The 18,534-nt window shown below is 38.4% G+C and overlaps 1 protein-coding gene across 8 annotated transcripts in view; it reads left to right on the top strand.

Moving 5' to 3' along the window:
- elavl4 (ELAV like RNA binding protein 4) overlaps positions 1 to 18,534 on the top strand; it is a 90,296-nt gene that overhangs the window by 18,561 nt on the left and 53,201 nt on the right. For 6 of the 8 annotated variants that reach the window (XM_023339657.1, XM_005806364.2, XM_005806363.2 and 3 more), the window contains one exon: positions 17,019 to 17,105. The exons of the other annotated variants lie outside the window; for them this stretch is intronic. In XM_023339657.1, coding sequence (XP_023195425.1) covers positions 17,019 to 17,105 — 87 coding nt within the window. The remainder of the gene's footprint in view (positions 1 to 17,018; positions 17,106 to 18,534) is intronic. 8 annotated transcript variants of the gene reach the window in all.

Genomic DNA, 18,534 nt, shown 5'->3' with positions numbered 1-18,534 from the left:
TAGTTTTCAAATCAGGACTAAAACAAGCGTTTTGTTTTTTAATCTACAGTTCAACATATTCTTTACATCAGTGTTTGAGATTTGTTAAATGTTTTGTTTTTGTGAAAACACAAAAAACCCTCTCCTTTCTCTAGACATTAAGACAACCTTAAATTGAGACTAGCATTTAAACCTTAATGCATTGTCATACCACACACAATTTGGGTTTGTAAAAACTTAAAAGAAAAGTAGTGGTTTGCTTTCTAAAGTTAGATAAACAAATCTCTTATTACATTCTTTGGTGTAAAGTGGCTCATCCAGGACAGTATTCATGCAAGTGCCGCTACTGGATTGAATATAATATTTCAGATTCCCTGCATTCACTCTGCATCTCAGTTAAAATATTCATCCAATTTTTTTCACTTTTTTCCTACTCTTGATGCTCGACTGATGTAAATTATGGTGGGACACTAAAGTTCGTGGAGAGGAGTTTAACATTGCGATCGTCAAATATCGAAGAGAGAGAAAAACTTGTGTTAGCCACAGTTGATAACATCATCACAACAGTGAACAATATTCCAGCAATTGAGTGTTTTGTTATATTGTGCAGGTTTAGCAAGAGTGATGGGTGTCACCTGCTTAGTAACACACTCTGACATGTTTCCCAGCAGGAAGAAGAAGTGCAATAGACTTCTTTAAACCTGCTGGCTCATAGTGTGCAGCAATAAGTGCAGGAGGGGCAATATCGCATTACTCTGTGCTCAGTTCATGTAGAAAAAAGTTGATCTGTACAGCACCTTCTCTAGCCTCTCAGTAAAAAAGCTTTAAACAATTTGTTGAAAAATGTTAGTGGCTTTTTAAAACCTTGATAGTGGTAACCAGCCCATGTCCACTGCCAGCATGAGGACTTTATGGTTTAGTTATCAGCTTCGCTCACCGTCCTCAGAATCATTGTCACATCTATCTATCCATTCCATCCTGGCCGCCAAGTGACAGGTTCACTAATAAAACCAGAAACCATTTATCTTCCTGTGTTTTATACCTGTAATAGAAAACCTTGTTTCTCTCTGAATGCACTCAATAGTATTGTTTGGAATCGCGTGTGCATCCATTTGCTTTCATGATGGGTGGCTGACTTTTACTGTCCAATGAATAATATTTGTGCTCATGCTACTTTTAGTGAAATGCCATCGAAATGCTAACAGAAATGAAGGCAATTCCTTTCGGGCTGACTTAGTTATGAAACATTGAGGCCTTCAGCCTTATGTCAGCATGCAAAGGAACACAAGACTGATGTAAGAACACCGTATATAATGTGTAGGCTGTATCTAAAGATTACATCAGTAAGATTGTGCAGTGTTTGACAGAAATAAGAGTGAAAACAGGATATGAATCAAGAGTGGAAGAGATGAGGGAAAAAAAGGAAATGTTCATTGGTCTTAAATGCTTTAATGAATAGGACACTGCGTCCTATCAGGAAGACTGATAGGACCCAGTAGTGTGAGTATCTGTAATATTTATTCATATATTTATTTAAATATATGTACACACAACTGTGCTTTGACTATACTACCCTCAGGCATAACATCATCTGCTCCAAGGTTACACATCAGAACTAATAAGATGGGGTGTGTTAGGAATTTATTAGCTGCTGCCCACAAACTGTGTGCTGTTGAGAAATTTAAATGTTACCCCACATAAAAAAATACCAGGTAACAGTAGACATTTGTGTTGTTTCAAAGGTGAGTATTGATTTGAGGAGCAATGAAGATGATTTGAGACATCATAAAGAAGTGATTGATGTATTTTTCATCAATCACTTAACAGCCAGAAATTCAGATTGGAAAATGATTCCTTGATCAGCTCTGATCAGTGCAGGTCAGTAGGTGCTTTTTCCACTTTTAATTTAAAGTTTGAAAACAAAGAAAGGCCCCAGCTGAGATCTACATAAACCCAGGGCACCACCACTAAGTGAATAATAACAAAAAGGATTATAACACAAGTTTTCTCTAATCAATCTGTAAATTGAAAATCCCTTTTATTAGTTCTTTTAATTTTTACATTTCAGTTTGAAAATGTAATATCTTAAGATAGTTAAAGCAGCAAATCTTCCTCCTGACCATGTCAGACCTCTGATAATAAAACTAACTTGCAATCCATGTAGCCAAGCGTTCTACTTTCCTAAACTAATATCAAGATGAGAAACTCCTTACTTAACTTTAAGCCTCTCCATTCAGACTACTTCAGGGTTTATTATCTGTTCCATCGAAATTATAGAATGGTGTTTTTCTGACTTGAATTGTAATTCACAAAACTAGCAGAGATGAAAAGTGGCATGTATTTAAGGGTGGATGTTTCTTGTCAAAATCAACTTTGTTGATTCGACTTAATGCACAATACACAGAGAGCAGCAAAGATAATGTTTCATCAACATGCAGAATAGTTGTTTTCCTGACTTTCACTAAGTGCATCTCAGACAAGGACAAGAGGTAAACACCCTCTCTGAGAAGTCTTCCACTTTGAGTTAAGAGCACCAAGTTTTAAATGAGCTTAAATGGTCACATTGGGTGAGTTTGTGCCTTTGTGTTATTGATGCAGTTGTTATAAATACCGTCTCTATAGCTGTATGTGTATGACAGTGACTTTGTTTGAAGAACTCATTGGAGCCGACACATGTGGGCAGTAGTCTGTCTGCGGTATGTTACCAATGACAACTAACTGTGCAGAGCTTTACAGCGGATTATAGATAGCGGCAACGATAACTCCTGTGTCATTTAGTTGGATTATATCTAATATGGACGATAAAGTTATGCAAGAATGAATGGAAATGCTGCATCTCCTTTGACGGCTTTTAAAATCCTACGAAAGATCAAAGTAAATGTATCCATGATTATGTTCATCCCACACTGATGCACAGTCATCGACATCTAATGTACATTAATTTTTAACTAGTTTGTCAGTTCATTTGATGATTAAATAAATGCCATGATATAAAGCTAGATACATTTTTTTTATTTTGCTGAAAATACATGTTAATCTTGCATGGCGTATCCCATTAGTAATATGTGTGATTTGTGTTTAAAAATTCAACTACTATAACAAATTGCATATACAAAAATATGACCGATCTACTGAGATTATTTTGCTCAAACTTTAAGCAAGCTTTAGTTAATTTTATGAGCAAATAATGCCTATCAGCGTTTTAGCACTACAGTGTCAGTGTAGATATTGCAAAATATTATTTATCTTCAAATGTCTTTTCCACTTTCCTTCAAACAAAAGCTGGATGGAAGCAGTTAATGAGCCCAAAGCCTGTTTGAATAAGACGTTGCTGAAGAGAAAAAAAAAATCTCCTGTCCCAATTAGCACGCTTTGGTTTTTAAATATTCCTTTTGTGTGAACCCTAAACACACATGAAGACTCACAAAATGGTTACGTTAAAAATTTAATAGGCTTCCACAGTGATTTTCTTCATTTATTTAAAATGTTTTTTTTCTTTCTCTCTCTCTCTCTGTTCCTCGCTCTCTTTTAAAAATGCTCAAAATCTGAGAGGCACGGCGAGGCATTCTGCTGCGAGGGGAGCAGCATTCACAAATACTAAACCTAATTCCTTTGGCAGCAGCTCAAACTGCTACAGACAGACACATAATCAGCTGGGGAGTGTTAGCGCCTCAGCCCACTAGCAAACACAGGACCGAGCCCTTGTTGTGCAGTGCTGCTTTTTAGAATAAATATCTTGATGGAAAATACGGGGGAAGGAATGTGTCTGTATCTCTTTGTTCAGTCAAAAACACATAAAGGAAGAGGAACACTGGCTTTCCTATCTACTTTTCCTCTCACTCTTCTCAATCCACTCATCTCCTCTGTCTCCCCCTCCTCCTTCCCGCTCCTTTTCTAGCATCCTTGACTGTACCCTGCACATTTTTGTATTCGTACAGATGTTTGGATTTGACTGGCAGTTTCTCCCGAGACTGTGCACAAACGGCTGACTCCTCTCATCTGCATTTTGCATCCCTGGAAAAATGAAAAAAAAAAAGAGAGAAAAAGTGAGGAGGGCGGGGGCAAGGAAGCAGCGAAGAGGATGAGCAGACAGACAGGAATTGTGTGTACAAGTACGAGTTAGAGCTCCACCGTGTCGTGTTGCCTGTTGTTTGGCGCTGGCAGCTTTACTGGCCCAGGCGCTGCTGCCTTGTGATGTTTTAAAGGACGTTTCAAGGTCATGCATTTGACAGGCCCCTGCCGCCTCTGACGTATTAAACATTTATGTATTTCTGTAGCTGGATAAATTATAGATTCAGCATGCAACTGAACATGCTACAAAATGGCAGCATTGTGGTTGGTAACAGACACATCTGGGCCTACAAAGAAAGCATGCAGTGTTCTGTCTTCTATGTAGTATCACTAGTTGGTGTGTAGAAAAATAAATTAGACCTAAAACATATATCCAAGCACATTCACCAGGATACTGGATTTCAGTATTCCATGTCTGGATAATCATGGAAAAAGACAACATGAGTTTGGAAAAATATTTGTATGCGTCCATCTTTCCTGTCTTCTGTTTCCCCTTCCTTCCTTTCCTCCCTGCAGCCTTTCTTCTTTTGTCTTTCCCTCATTGCTGTTCTTCTTTCCTTCCTTATTTCATGGTGAACTTTAGTATTTTATATTTAAGCAAAAATTAACTCCAAGAACATTTTTACATAGAAGCTATCAAGATGTAGACATTTTTTCATAGGTGATTTTAAAAGGTTTGTGAATTTAGACATTCGATTCTTGTGTAACTTCAATGTTGGAGATAATTGAAGAAAGAGTGTAGTTCTAGATGTCACTGGAATTAGTTTCAAGTAAAGATGGAAAAATGCTGGGAACCAATTATTAATTTGAAAAGTTTATATTCTTGCATTTCTTAGTGCATCAGCTGTGATCACTGCTCCTTTAAAGCCGTGGTTCCCAAACTGTGGACACTGCCCTTCTTAGACCAGCACAGGAGAGCTTGGACAGTGGAGCGAGGCTGTAACGTCAAAGATCCTGCTATGTTTGGCACACATACCAAATACTGATGAAAAGTGTAAATGAAACTTTTACACATATAACTACCTTATAGCAAGTGTGTCTAGGGCGTTCCAGTGATGTAAAAATAAATGTAGCTACATTGTATTGCTTCGGATTAAGGTGTCACAAGTCAAGGGCATAGATCAATATTTGCAGTAAGACCAGCAAGTAGATGCAGTGTCCTGAATCAAGCATTGTAAATGATGTAAACTGCAGTACACAGTCATTTAGTAATTATAAATAATGTGAGCAGGGGTGTGGTGTGAAAAACATGTATGCAGATTTGTGTGGAGTGAAGAGAAGGTTTGCAAGATTTATCCATCTTGGTCAAGAGAGTGACAGACACGTGGGAAATACCTGTGGCAGGTTCCCAGTCAGATTTGCATCATGATTTAGGGAACTGCTTGTCGGAAATTCAGTCTCATTTTTCTGACAGTAATACAGAGCCACCTGTCAAAAAGAGTATGACTTAGGAAAAAATCAGCTGTGATGATCTTACCTGCTTTCAGACTGATTCAAAATGAAAGAAAAAGTTCTAGGATTATGATGTCAAAAAAGTTTCTGATGAGTTCTCAGACTGATGAACTCAGGTTTTTCTCTCATTTAGGATCAGATAATTTAGCTTATTGTCATAACAAAGCCAAACCCTATAGGAGCTGCCTCCGCATGCTGAAATATGATCAGGACAGGACAGAGAAATGAGAAGATCAAGATGGTTGTTAGTTTTTAAGGTAAATAAGATATCTGAAAAATTTTTCCGGTTTAAAGAAATGATGAAATATTGTTTGTTGCTATAGTCAGTTTCTGTGAAGGCCATCCTAATTTATTGTTTTTTACATTAAATTAATCATCCAGGATATGAGGTCATAGTTAGAGATCCACGGATCAGGATACCTTAACTTAAAGTTGAGAGTTATATAGATGTCAATCAGTGCACCTGTAGATGCTTAATGTTTGGATGTTGCTCAGACAATGGGTGGGTAAACAAAGTCTTATTTTTAGGAAAAAATATATTTTAAAATGTATTTTCATGTATTCGGTTAGTTACACATATTTTTTGTGATGGTAGAGTGTTTCAGAAAGTTCTTCACACTTTCAACGTCATCTACAGTAAAATTCTAAATTATCCATAGCAGGTTGAAATTTAAAACTGTCTTTAAATTTTACCAGCATGTTTCTTTTGACTAGATATAAGATTAACATCTGTGCAGGCAACTAAAAATTAGGGTGATGATAAAGAGGCCTTCCAATTTTAAGGATCTGGAGCTTCACCCCAAAGATAAATTGTCAAAATGTGGAAACATGCAAAAAACTGGTCGATCTGTGAAAAAATTATGCAGATTATTTTTTTCTTTTTTACAAAATGATATTCCTTTTCCATTGTTTTATTAAATGCTGGGCTATGCTTGTCTAATCTCCTATCCCTACCAAACTTCTTGTTTTAATACAATTATAATACATACTATTTAAAATCATGGCAGAGTTTTATGACTGTGACAGCAGTAGGAGTGATATGAAAGGTCAAACTATGGTCGATGACTCGTAAAGATGGGTCCGCCCAGTATAAAGATCATAATCCTAGAGTTGACTCAATTTAAAATGAAAACCCTACTGTATCAAAAAGCCTCCGCCTCTCTAATATAGTCTACGATCATGGGTTGTTTGCGTGGCTATCAGACAACAGAGAATATTTATTGTTGTTGAGTCTATTCTGAGAGGAATGTGGAATATTAACAATCAGTTCATATCCACTTCCAGTTGTGAGGATTGTGTCCCATCCTTCACATGGAAATGGAGCTGGAAATTCAGGAAAAGTGATATCCTGTGCTTATCGCCTCAGATAAACGTCACCAGCAGGCATGATCAGCACCTGTTAAATTGATATTTGGGGTTGAGGACAAAAAGACAGGGATGGAGAAAATGAGAAAAAGAGAGAAACATGCTGTGTCTCAAGGCTCTCTTGCTTTCGCTGTCAGACTCACACACTGTTGTAGGACTTTTTCTTTTCTTTTATAGCAATCAACCACCACCTTTCTGTGTTGTCACCATGGCATACGCCACAGTATACGAGCAGAAATTGCCTCCTGTGGGCATTTTCAATTATTCTGCACTATACAGCAGCAGGGGGGATTTATCTGCTCATTTGAATACATGCCACTCTTAATGGTTTAGCTGGTCTGCCACAGGCCTCGCCTGTTAGCTGCGCACTCCATCTTTTGAAAGCTTTTGTTTCTCACTCTCTTCCTCTTGTTGCAGAATCTGTTTTTCTGTGAGAATTCAAACTTGATGTGACTTAATGTGAAGGTCTTACAGTTAGAAATGTGAAAGTTGAAGTATAAGTAGAATCTGTAAGAACCTGGGAAAGGCGGATTTTACGGGGACCTTTGTTTCACCACAGGCGGTGAATGCAGACACACTTTTAAAGAAAATGATCATCTGAAAACATGTCTGACATATTAAAGTGTTAAACATTAAGAAAAAGTATTTGTTTTTAATCAACCTTGTTTATGTTTTTAGCTTTAATTTTAAATTCTTTATTAATAGGATAACAAAAGTCTAGGTAAAATTACTGAAAATAAGCCTTGGATCTACAAATATTTTAAGGCTAAACAGAGAATGTGTTTTTAGACAGACTGAACTATATGCCATTCTTGTTACAAAGAATTTTTTTTGATAGAATAAGACATTAAAAAATAATCAAACCAAAAGCTTTTGTTTATTTCATTCAAATAAGTCAAGCATGCAAAAACTTTTTGTTTCAGATCTGCAATGATTTACACATCTCGTTTATACAAAAATCAGACTACCTTATTTCAATAAAATATTGTATATTAGTATATTGTTCATTTGGTTTTAAATATTAATTAAAAAACATTACATTTGTACCTTCAAGATACAAAGTTTGCATAGATTACTGGGGTTTGAGTTAGTAATGCAGTGAACACCCCATTTGTAGGCTGCAGACACTGTTGCTCAGAAATGAACACTCAAAATCATTTATTTTCAACATTAGTGAGATGTTTAAGTACAGAGAAGCTATTAAAAAAAGCTGTATTTTCTATGACATACTGAGACTTTTCTAGGATTATTTCATGCTGAAATAGAGTAAGAGAGAGCAAGACATTCACCAGTAAAATATAAAAACTTTTATTCTTTTGAGATGACCTCTGTCATAAAACATAATTTACGGCGATGATCCGTATTGTCTTTGGAATACTTATGGAGACTCTCAGTCACCCTATTTGCTAAAATAAAATCATAAAATCTTAGACTTTGCTCTCAGTTTTATAGTGCTGCAATCCTATAGTTTTCAAACCTACTATGCATCATCACATCACTTGAAAGGAAGGGAGTTAAAGCTCAGCTTGTTGCGCTGTTGGTAAAGCCTTTGCTTTCTCTGCAGCTACATGTAGTTTTGAGTTATTCATTGCCTCTATCAAACTTTTAAGTCATTAAGACAAATGACGGACGGCTGTCCTCTTTCCCTTGCAGCTATTAGATTATTTAAGCTCCGGTTCAGAGGGAAACCAATAAGCAGATTATACAGACACACTGCTGCACAGACGAACAGACACTCACACAATACCCAAGGCTGTGAAATGAATTCTTGAGTACAATGGTCAGCTAATGTCTATGTGCTGCAGCTCTATGCCTTTGCTGCAGGGCAGACACACATGCACACACTCTCACCAACAGACACACAATCAGGATGTGTCTGATGGTGGAGCAGTGATTAGATTAGGTAGAGCTCTGTTTCTGCTAAGCAGCCAGATATTTGCTCCTGCCGTACTCTCGTCCTCTATAGTAGTAGAGCTGGGCTGTAGGTATTGTTCTTATCGTATACCTTCAGGCTGTTTAGAGCTTTTTTTTCTTTTTTCTTTTTTTAAATAACTGTTTCAACAAATCCAATATCACCACTTCCAGCCTCAAAGCAGTTTTAATTAGAACTCCTACTGTGTGTTATGCTGAAAATTAAGTTCAATCAGAGGAGCTGGAAGTTTCTGTTTCTGCTCTGTTCGCCTTTAGGGATTGTTAAGCCTGCCAACAAATGAGCATAAATGCAGGCTTCAGCAATGTGTGGATGTTTGTAGTTGGCTAGAATAGCACGACCCTGCTGAATTGCTTATTTCTGACCCAAAACATGCAGTGGGACACTGTAACTGTGAGCATAGTCACACATGTGCATAATGTGCAGCAGCGCATCTTGGTGCGTTTTACTAAAGATAGGGTGCAGCTTCGCTCTTACGGCTGATTGCTTGCACAGGTGCACAGCCCCATTCACCTGCATGCCGTTTGTGGAAGCGGTGTCCTCTGTCATGACACACGATGCTGCTGACTCAGTCGGATCAGCCTGACCAGCCTCGCAGGCTGTTTTCTTACATCCTCCACACAGTGTCCCAGCTTATAACTAAAAGCAACTTCAGCGCAACACAGAAATGAGCACTGGAGAAATGTGCTTGCTATTCACTAAAATGCATCTCGCAGTGGTGCAGGCCTGTTCCATACACTGTGTTTATTTAAAGAACAGTTACAGTAAGTGTCACCTAATCTTAGTGGAGTTTTAACAAAAGTTTGTTTTCTGTTTTGATTAATGTGGAAAGATGGAAAACCTGGTTTTATTTTAAAATTTGAGAAAATTGTGTCTCTGATACGGTCAGCACACCGTCTTACAGTTTAAAATCTGCTCTCTTAGATGTATTGCTTGTTCATCGTACTTATAATAACAGCAATGGAGTTACAAACATAATAAGTCATGCATCTTGCTTAGAGACCAGGATATTGCAAAATTATTTTTTTTTGATGAGTTCCTGCAAGGTTTCAAAAACTCATGAAAAGTCCTTTCTTAATTTTAGGCTAGGTCTTACAATTAATTTAATTATGCCTTAAATTATTACATTAGTTTATTACTGATTTGTCCATCAAGTTTTTCTTGTGATTAACCTAATAAATTATTAGATATGCATCCATCATTCAATCAAAAATATCAAAGTAGGCCAATATTCCTTTGATTGTCCCCGACTGATCATCAGTAGGTCAGATATTTAAAATAAATGTTTTTTCTTATTAATTAAACACTTTGTCCCACAATTGTTGCACATCAGCCAACACTTGATGGTGTCTTTTGTGTTTTATTTCAAATAAATAAAGAAGAAGGTTAAGACATATACTCTTATACATTATTATTGTTTTCTGTTGAATTAATAACACCTGAATCTATCTGAAGCATATATTTTTTGTTTGTTTTATTTGTCACCCATTGAAAAAAACTCATGGATTGGCTGGAATTGGTAGATCAGATCTCAAACAAAACCAGTAAACAGAATCCCTAATCAGTACAAAAGGTGCAAGAGGCAGATATTAGGATGCCTTTTACAAAAATATTTTTCTTCTTAAGAAAATTGTTATTCAAACCTTTAAATTGTTTGTTTCTTTTATTTTATTAGGTTGGGCTTGAAAAAACCACTTAACAGTTTTATAGTTGACTGGAACTCATCAGAATAATAAAAACACAATGTTTTTATTCTACTTAAAGCATTAAGTAGAATAAATTGAAGTATTGAGTAAGTCATCTGGTTGTTTTTTGTAATTCACATGGGTGTTAAATTTAAATAAAAATGGCTTTTAGTCATGGAATAAGCTCACTAAGCCCTAAATATAATTGTTGAGTTATTTTATTTATATATATTTTTTTATCATTCCTCTCTTTGTATGCTTTTACTTTGATGTTTAGGATCTGGACCTTCAGTATATCAGTCTCTGTCACGTTTGTTCGATTTATGCACCAGAGTAAGAATGCATCAGACTGGGTAGTGCAATGCATATTGTTAATTTATGACGTTTGGAATATAATTGACGACATATTTTGTATTTCAAATTGTCCTTTGCGATATTAGTATTACTGATAACTGTGATTGCTGTACATTTTCTATGTATTTTGCAGCTCTGTTCAGACACAAGATACCATCTCCACTAAAACCTTTGCCCATATTTAAATTTAATTAGAGCGGGTAAAGTGCGGAAGGGGACAATGATTTAGCCTCTTTAATCCACAAAATATCCTTAGCGCCTGGGCCGACCACTGTCATTCGTCACACCCCAGGATTACAACAGGACAGACACTGATTCACAGCAAAGACATCTTACTGATTCGGCTTGAGCTGGAAGTCGAGGTGCAAGCTGCAGCGGCAAGAAGTGAGACAAAGGCTGGCAAGCTGTTGATGGGGATTTAATGTCTGAGAGGAGGAATGGCGCCACAGCTGACAGTTGGATCAGGAATTAGGAGTAAAGAGGGGAGGGTGAGGGACTGTTACTGGCACAGGAGTGAAGCTAGAGGAACAGTGATGAGGGCCGAAGAGGCCAGGCCAAGGCCAGGGCTGAGGGGCTCAGGGACAGGGATCGGGCTGACGGGCGAGGCCAGGCCTTCCTTTCCAAGGTCCGGTCCCTTGTGCTCCGGGCTCCAGCCAAGCGGCCAGGCAGGTGTCCAGCTGATCTCACACCCCCACAGGGGAGGAACTGCAGAGCACCAGTCACTGGGGCTGCACAAATTGAAGTGTCATCTCTAGAGTCAAGATGCTCACCAATTTTCTGCCTGCGTTGGTGCAGAGTTGGGATTCAGCCAGCGGACAAATGGCTCGAGTTCCGCCTACAGTTTGGCTGAGCAATGAAGGCTTTAATATGTGTGTGCTACAGACATAATGTGGCTCTTTACAATATACATATAGAACGACTGGTCATTGTGCTTAAAGCATCGGATGCTCTTTGATTTGACTGCCCACCAGGGAGTATACTTTTTAGTTTTCAACATTGGTGGAAAACTTGCATAAGCCATTAAAATTTGTCGGTCTCTCAGTCTTGGTTCCAAGAAAAATAGTAAAAAGAGTTAAATGTATTTACTACAAAACTGTTGGTTATCCATCTTGAATTCTGAAAGAAGAAAAAAATGCATCCTGGTCATTTTGCCCTAGTAGTTTCAGTCGTTTCATACTTGACTTTTCAGGGAATGATTCCATGTACTGCAGGATGTTTCTTATCCATACATCCTGCAGAATTGCTATGAACTGATATATTGGTAATATGCTAATCAATATCCAACAGTGTACTGTAGAAAAAATGCTTACCACCCTCCAGTAAATTAAACCTACCAGCAAAAAGGTCACTTTCAATCACTTATGTTTGATCAGGAGTCATGATCTGTATCATATTTTGCAAGTCAGTTGATGTCAATTAGGGATCAGAGACAAAATAACAGGCAATTTCCATAACTGGAAAAATGGTGCATGAATAGGAAATGATTAGTTTACAGGTTTTAAATAGAAGCAGAAAAGAACAAATTTACAATCTATAAGTATGAAATTGGTATCTGTAAGGGGTTGAGTTATGCATGAGTCTTGCACAAACTGACACTTGTGTGAGCCTGCTGATAATACTTATGGGTAAGTTCACCTCTTTGCCAATTCGGGCTCCCCATTGCTTCCTCATTCGATTTCATATCTGTCAAAAAGTTCCCACTCAAGGGTAAATTTATTAAAAAATTATTTATTTCACAATGATTTTATTTAACACCATGCTTTTATTGTTTTAGATTGTGATTCATCATTTAGGCAGCTGATTCTAAAAAGTGACAATGTTCCCTGATGAAACCAAAATAAGTGAGGAACCTCTTTAGTAAGTAATAAAATATTACCTTGAAGATAAACTATGTCTTGTTAAAGTGGGTGGTGAAACTTGCATCTTAAAAGTTAAACTTTAGAAGTGCAGAATGGAAAGAGGGCAAAATGTCAAGCACTCGCTGCCTACCCTTACCTATCTACCTTTCTTGAGATGTTGTTCCTTCATTCCACATGTCCCTCTTTCCTTGCTTGATTAGCTTCCTTCCTTTCTGTTTTCTTCCTTCCTTCCTATTTTTTTGAGGTTTCATAATCACAGAACATCCTCTGCAGAAATATCTGGCATAAATTCATGTTTTTGTAGTTGACATTTTAAAATGAACATGGCACATTGAGACCTTTGAAACTTTAGTTCTAAAAAAGCATAAAATGTCAAGATCTGTAGTACCTCGGTAAGTTTGCATTCTGTTTAGGATGCCTGACGTAATTTAGGACTCAGTCTATCATGACATTTGACCTCACACAAGCATGCAAGTATTGCCAAGAACTGCAAGGCAGTCTTTGAGAAAACTGCATCGATCCCGATAAACGACTGAAACATCACAAAAAGGAAAAAAGAAATAGAAGAGAGGAGGGAGAGGCAGAGGGAAAAAAAAGTCAAGCCAAAGTTAAATGAAAAATTGCTTACATACACGTCTTGCGCGGTCTGGAACATTTATTATTCTGAGTCACACAGGGAGAACAGAAGTGGAGGAGGATAGAAGAGGAGAAGAATCCATTTGGTAAAGTAGATGCAGATCGATGGGAGTGGAGGCAGGCAGGCCAGAGAGCATCACAGGAAGAGCGTGTGTTTGTGTCAGTACCTGTGATGTGTGTGTGTCTGCTTGCGTGCACGAGGCGTCCCAGATTACTTTTCCTGATTGATCCGGCCCAGCATCCGTCTGACCCGCAGGACATTTCAGAGGCTCGGAAGAGGCTGGTGGAGGTGGAGCGATGGTGAAAAGGGAGAGACGGCCAGGAAGAGAGGGAGAGGAGAGAGAAATATAAAAATCAATAGCGCAGAGAGCATTACACGCAACTCGACCGGCCGAGGAACTGAGATAGTAAAGTCGTATTAATCTCTTTGTGTCTCAGTCGGTTTGATAGGAACTGCAATTCAGAGTCACTTTCTCTAAAGGAGAGCGGGTATCGGCTTTGGGGTGCAGAGAAAGGGGGACGCATGCTTTCTGCTATCTCTGCACCTGCAATAAATTTAGGATCAAGGTTTAATTAAAAACTGATGAAAACACACAAATAAAACCTCAGGCAAGATTGGGAGACAAAGTCTATCAAGTCAGATTAGTTGAGTACTGGCTCCATATTGTAGCTGCCTGGCAGTTTGTCTATCTGTGAAGTGATCCCAGCGTCTGCTCTGCAGTCTCTCCTGCCTCCATCTATCCTGGCCAAGTCAGGGTAAATTGATTGTCTTAGCTCTGTAGGAGAAAGGGGGGAGAGGGAAGCTTGCACCAGGCCAGCAATAATAAAATGGTAGTTTTATTGACTAAAAGCAGACGAGTAGAGACAACACTGACCACGCTGGAAGGAAGGAAAGCAGATCTTCTCTCAATCATGATCATGTTAAATTTTAGTCTAAATGTGCTCCAGGTGACTAAGTGAGAGAGTTTTTTAAATATTAGAGGAAAGCAAATGTTTCTTCGCTGTAGGCGGAGAAAGCTTGTCCTATTTTGACGGCAGTGCCCAGATCCCACTGGCCGGAAGCCCAAGGAGACAGGAAGCACTTTTGTGGCATCAAATATTAACGATCTTATAGAGTGTATTGATTATATAATAACTTTTTTCCAGCATCTGAGAGCCGACTGAAATGTATTCCCTGAATAATTGAAAATGTATCCATGAGCGGGTTTTCATCTCGGTGGTTGGCTTGTGTAATTGCACTGCAGATTCTATCTGAAGCAGCACCCGTGTGTTGTTGTGAGATAAACACAAGGATAGCGAGGATATGAAGCAAGGTTAAGCTGTGTGTGGGTGTTTGTGTGTGAGTGTCACCTGTAACTGTTTTGTTTTAATCAAATGGTTGAGCACTGAGCATCAAAAAGGAGTTCGAAATGAGATGCAGTCTCACAAACTCTCCCTCGAAGAACGTCAGCTTCATTTTCCCGACATTCTGTACCCCTGTGCTACGTTAGATGTTGGAAATGAGATTCATGTGCATCTGCTTGCTGCTTCCTACATTTTTATCACCGCATTTCTACATACAACCAAACCCCTGCATTGTCTGCTTGCTGCAGCACGCCATTCACTTAGTATGTAAAGTGACGGCTTTGCAGAGTGGGTAAAAATTGTGTTTGATGTTTCACCTCTGCCTAACATTTCCTTTTTTCAGGGTAGCTTTTCAAGTTTACATTTAAAGGATGGGACAAATCTCTTTGATATGCATACTTCATAGACATGCCTTTCCCTTTGGTGCCCTGCATTTTCTCTTGATTTAAAGGATGTTGGTCAGTTATGCTATATTGTATTTATTTGGCTTCAAATTCATGTTAGGCTCTTGGGATTTAACTATCCTTGTCATTGTTTACAGTCCACTCTCTCACATAAATTCTACATACCTCTGATCTAAACAGAAGACCAAGATAAATCAGATTTTTTTTCACCTTTAATGTGATCAATAATCTGTGCAACGCAATAAAATTAAAAAAAAAAATCTTCAGTACATATCTGCCATTATTTATTGTAGCTCAAAATAAATTTCAGCTTTTCCTGCCAGGGACCTTGCTGGGTATGGTGGGAAGATGCTATAATTTTCTTATAAACAAACACATCTAAGCCAAACAAAATTCCTCAACAGCACTTTTGAAAGTTTATTTTAAAAAATATGAAGGTTGAGAGTTCTGGTCATAATTTCCAAAAAAAACACAAACATGTACAAAAGGCATTACCAAAAAACAATATACCCGCAGTAAAGCATGGTGTTGGTAGCATTATGCTTCAGGGTTGTTTTTTCTTCAGCTAGGACTTTTCATGCTGAAGAAAATTGTGATTACATAATAATCAAAACCAGATAGGAAACCTCAGCTGTAACCCAGAGGATGAAAAGCAACTACATCTTTAAACAGGATGGTGACCAAAAGCTTGCATCAAGTTAAGAGTGACTTAACCAGAGGCAGAACTTTATTTTGTTTTATTGTCTTCAATTTTATTATAGGTCACATTAAAGGTTGAAAAGCTCTGAAATGAATTGTCCTTTCACAGCTTTAACTATGGGAGGACATTTGTGAATATGTTCATTTATTCACAAACATTTGGCTTTTTACTGAAGTTTATAGATTTTTTTTCATCCAAAGAAGAATTTTATTCTCCACTAATTTAAATCCTCACAAATAATCCAAACTTTATTTGTCCCAATAAAGTTCATGTTCTTCCCGACCCCACTTCAACAGTAATCCTTTAAACTTCACAACACTGAAAACAAGAGCTGGCTCCAATGATTTGTCTTTGTGATGATGCCAAAAATATCTCAATATTTACCTCCACCTGTCAGCTCGGAGATGTCATGTCTTATTTTCTACCTTGACCTCTCCGCCCCTTCCTCTCTTTTTCCCTCCTCTCTAACTGACAGTTCATTCTCATTTAGACCTCCATTATGCATTCCTGCCTTAGTTTACAAGACACATTGACAACAGAACATGTACAGACTCAGTCTCCTCTCTCCCACCTCTGCCTCTCCCTTCCTTTGAACAATTGGAAGTGTCTTCCCCATTACTCAACCCTTGCCTTTTTATTCATCCTCCCAACTGATCCCTCACTCCCGCTCCTCGTCTCTCTGAGGGAGTAAATGAAGGCAGAGGTCATACCTTCTTGCTTCCTCTTCTCTTGCTAAATTGGCTCTTGTAGCATCCATAGGTAGCTGCGGGCGTTTAAGCTCCCCCTCGCTCTGGAGAGTCAGTGAGCGGAGCTCATGCTCATTTGTGGCGGCTCTGTCTCTTCAACCAGAGGCTTGTTTACCTTCAGAGAGCAAGAGGGAAGCCCTCATTATAAACTCTGCCAAGGTCATTGCAGCCACAACACCAATCTACAAGCTTCAATTGACACGTTTATTATCCTTTTGGCTGCGAAAATTCTGAGCATTTACAGAAATTACGTCTTACGGTTCCCAGTGTTTACTTCCATTTTCACACTCCTGAGCTGATTTTGTTTTAGTTCAACTGGTGGTGACTGTAAAGGTACAAGAGTGTTTTTCAACAACGATGCCACATTGCCAACACCCTAATCACCCCACCTTCTCCCTTCCCCAAATCCCACCATAACCCTAACGTTGCAAAGTGAGTGTATGATGTTGACGGCGGGCTGTGCGTCCCCCCCTCCCTGTGCTCCGCTCCATAGGGGTCGACAGAGACACAGTGGCGTCAAGCAGAGCTCCCGCAGCTCCAGGGCTGGGCAGAGAAGGGATTGCTGACACAGCCAAAGATGGTAAGGAGACTACTTCTGCCAAATGGATGGCCCAGCCATTTTACACACATAAAGTGATATGATCTGATATTTCACTGTGTACATAACGCACACTGGTTGGTGATGCTGCTGACTGAGACAGTTGGAACTAGAGGAGAGATTGATGGATGGGGGCTTTATAGTGCAGGCAGCAGGGAGAATGTGTGGCAGAGGAAGCTGTTCCTGCTGCTGATGTTTTGAGCATTTGTAGTTATTTGAGGGAGTTCAGCAGATATTCAGTCACTTAGTTTAAATTTAAATTTCTTTCTACATATTCATGCTCAAGTGGATAAAATGATTCACACATGTCTCCTGTGATGTTTCATCTTCTTCCTTTAAGACACTCAAACTTTCTCAAGTTTTTACTTTGCTTTTCATTCTTATTTTTAAGCACTCAAGTTCTTTTGAAACCTCTTAGTATTACTCTGATGCACTTTTCTTTAGAGCTTTTTCACTGCTTTGCTTTGTGTTAATATCTACTGTGCTTCTCAACTTATTGTCACATTACAGCAATAAACGTTGACCTATTTCGGGTTGCTTTAAGTCACAGACGAGCAAAAGGATATGCATAACTATGACGTGGAAGCAAAATTACACATGGTTTCAAAAATTACAACAGCAGAAAAATAAAAATAACTAAAGTTACTCTGTTACTCCATGTTGGGTTGCTTTTCAAATTTAGTCCATCATCCAGAATTAAAAAGGTACAGGACAACTACAGATCTACCGAGACATGGCCATCCACCTAAACTGACAGGCTGAGCAAGAAGTGCATTAATCAGAGAAGCAGCAAAGAGCCCAATGGTAACACTGGAGGAGCTGCAGAGATCCATAGCTCTGGGTGACAATGAACTTAAAAGTACAGCCAGAGCTTTAATGAAATGGTTTAGATTAAACCATATTGATGCCTTAGACTTGCTCTGTCAACATTCTGACATAACTCCAGTTGAGAATCGGTGATAAGACTTGATAGTCTCCATTCCATCTGACTGAGCTTGAGACGTTTTCCATTGAAAATGGGCAGAAATTATAGTTTCTAGATGTTCAAAGCTGGTACAGTCATACACCATAAGACATGCAGCTGTAATTGCACCAAAAGGCAGCTTAACAATGTATTCTTAGTGAATAGAATGCACATTTCATCCATGTGTCCTCCTTCCATTTTACAGATGATATGTAACATAAAAGGATAAAATACAGTGAAGTTTGAGGTTTTAAAGGGATAAAATGTCCAATTTAAATTTTCAAGATCACCATAAACCTAAGGGCTTCATAGTTCTAATGGTGTTTTATTTCTCCGAAGATGAGCAGCAATATATGTGTACATATATTTTATGTCAAGTTTCAATGTAGGATTTCAGTGGGTGTGTTACTTTTAAAAAAGACCAATGCCATATGTCCCATGCAGGGC

The sequence above is a fragment of the Xiphophorus maculatus genome, chromosome 9, assembly GCF_002775205.1.
Source record: "Xiphophorus maculatus strain JP 163 A chromosome 9, X_maculatus-5.0-male, whole genome shotgun sequence".
Lineage (NCBI taxonomy): Eukaryota > Metazoa > Chordata > Actinopteri > Cyprinodontiformes > Poeciliidae > Xiphophorus > Xiphophorus maculatus.
Note: the sequence above shows the minus strand (reverse complement) of the source record. Positions and strands in the feature narration are given on the sequence as shown.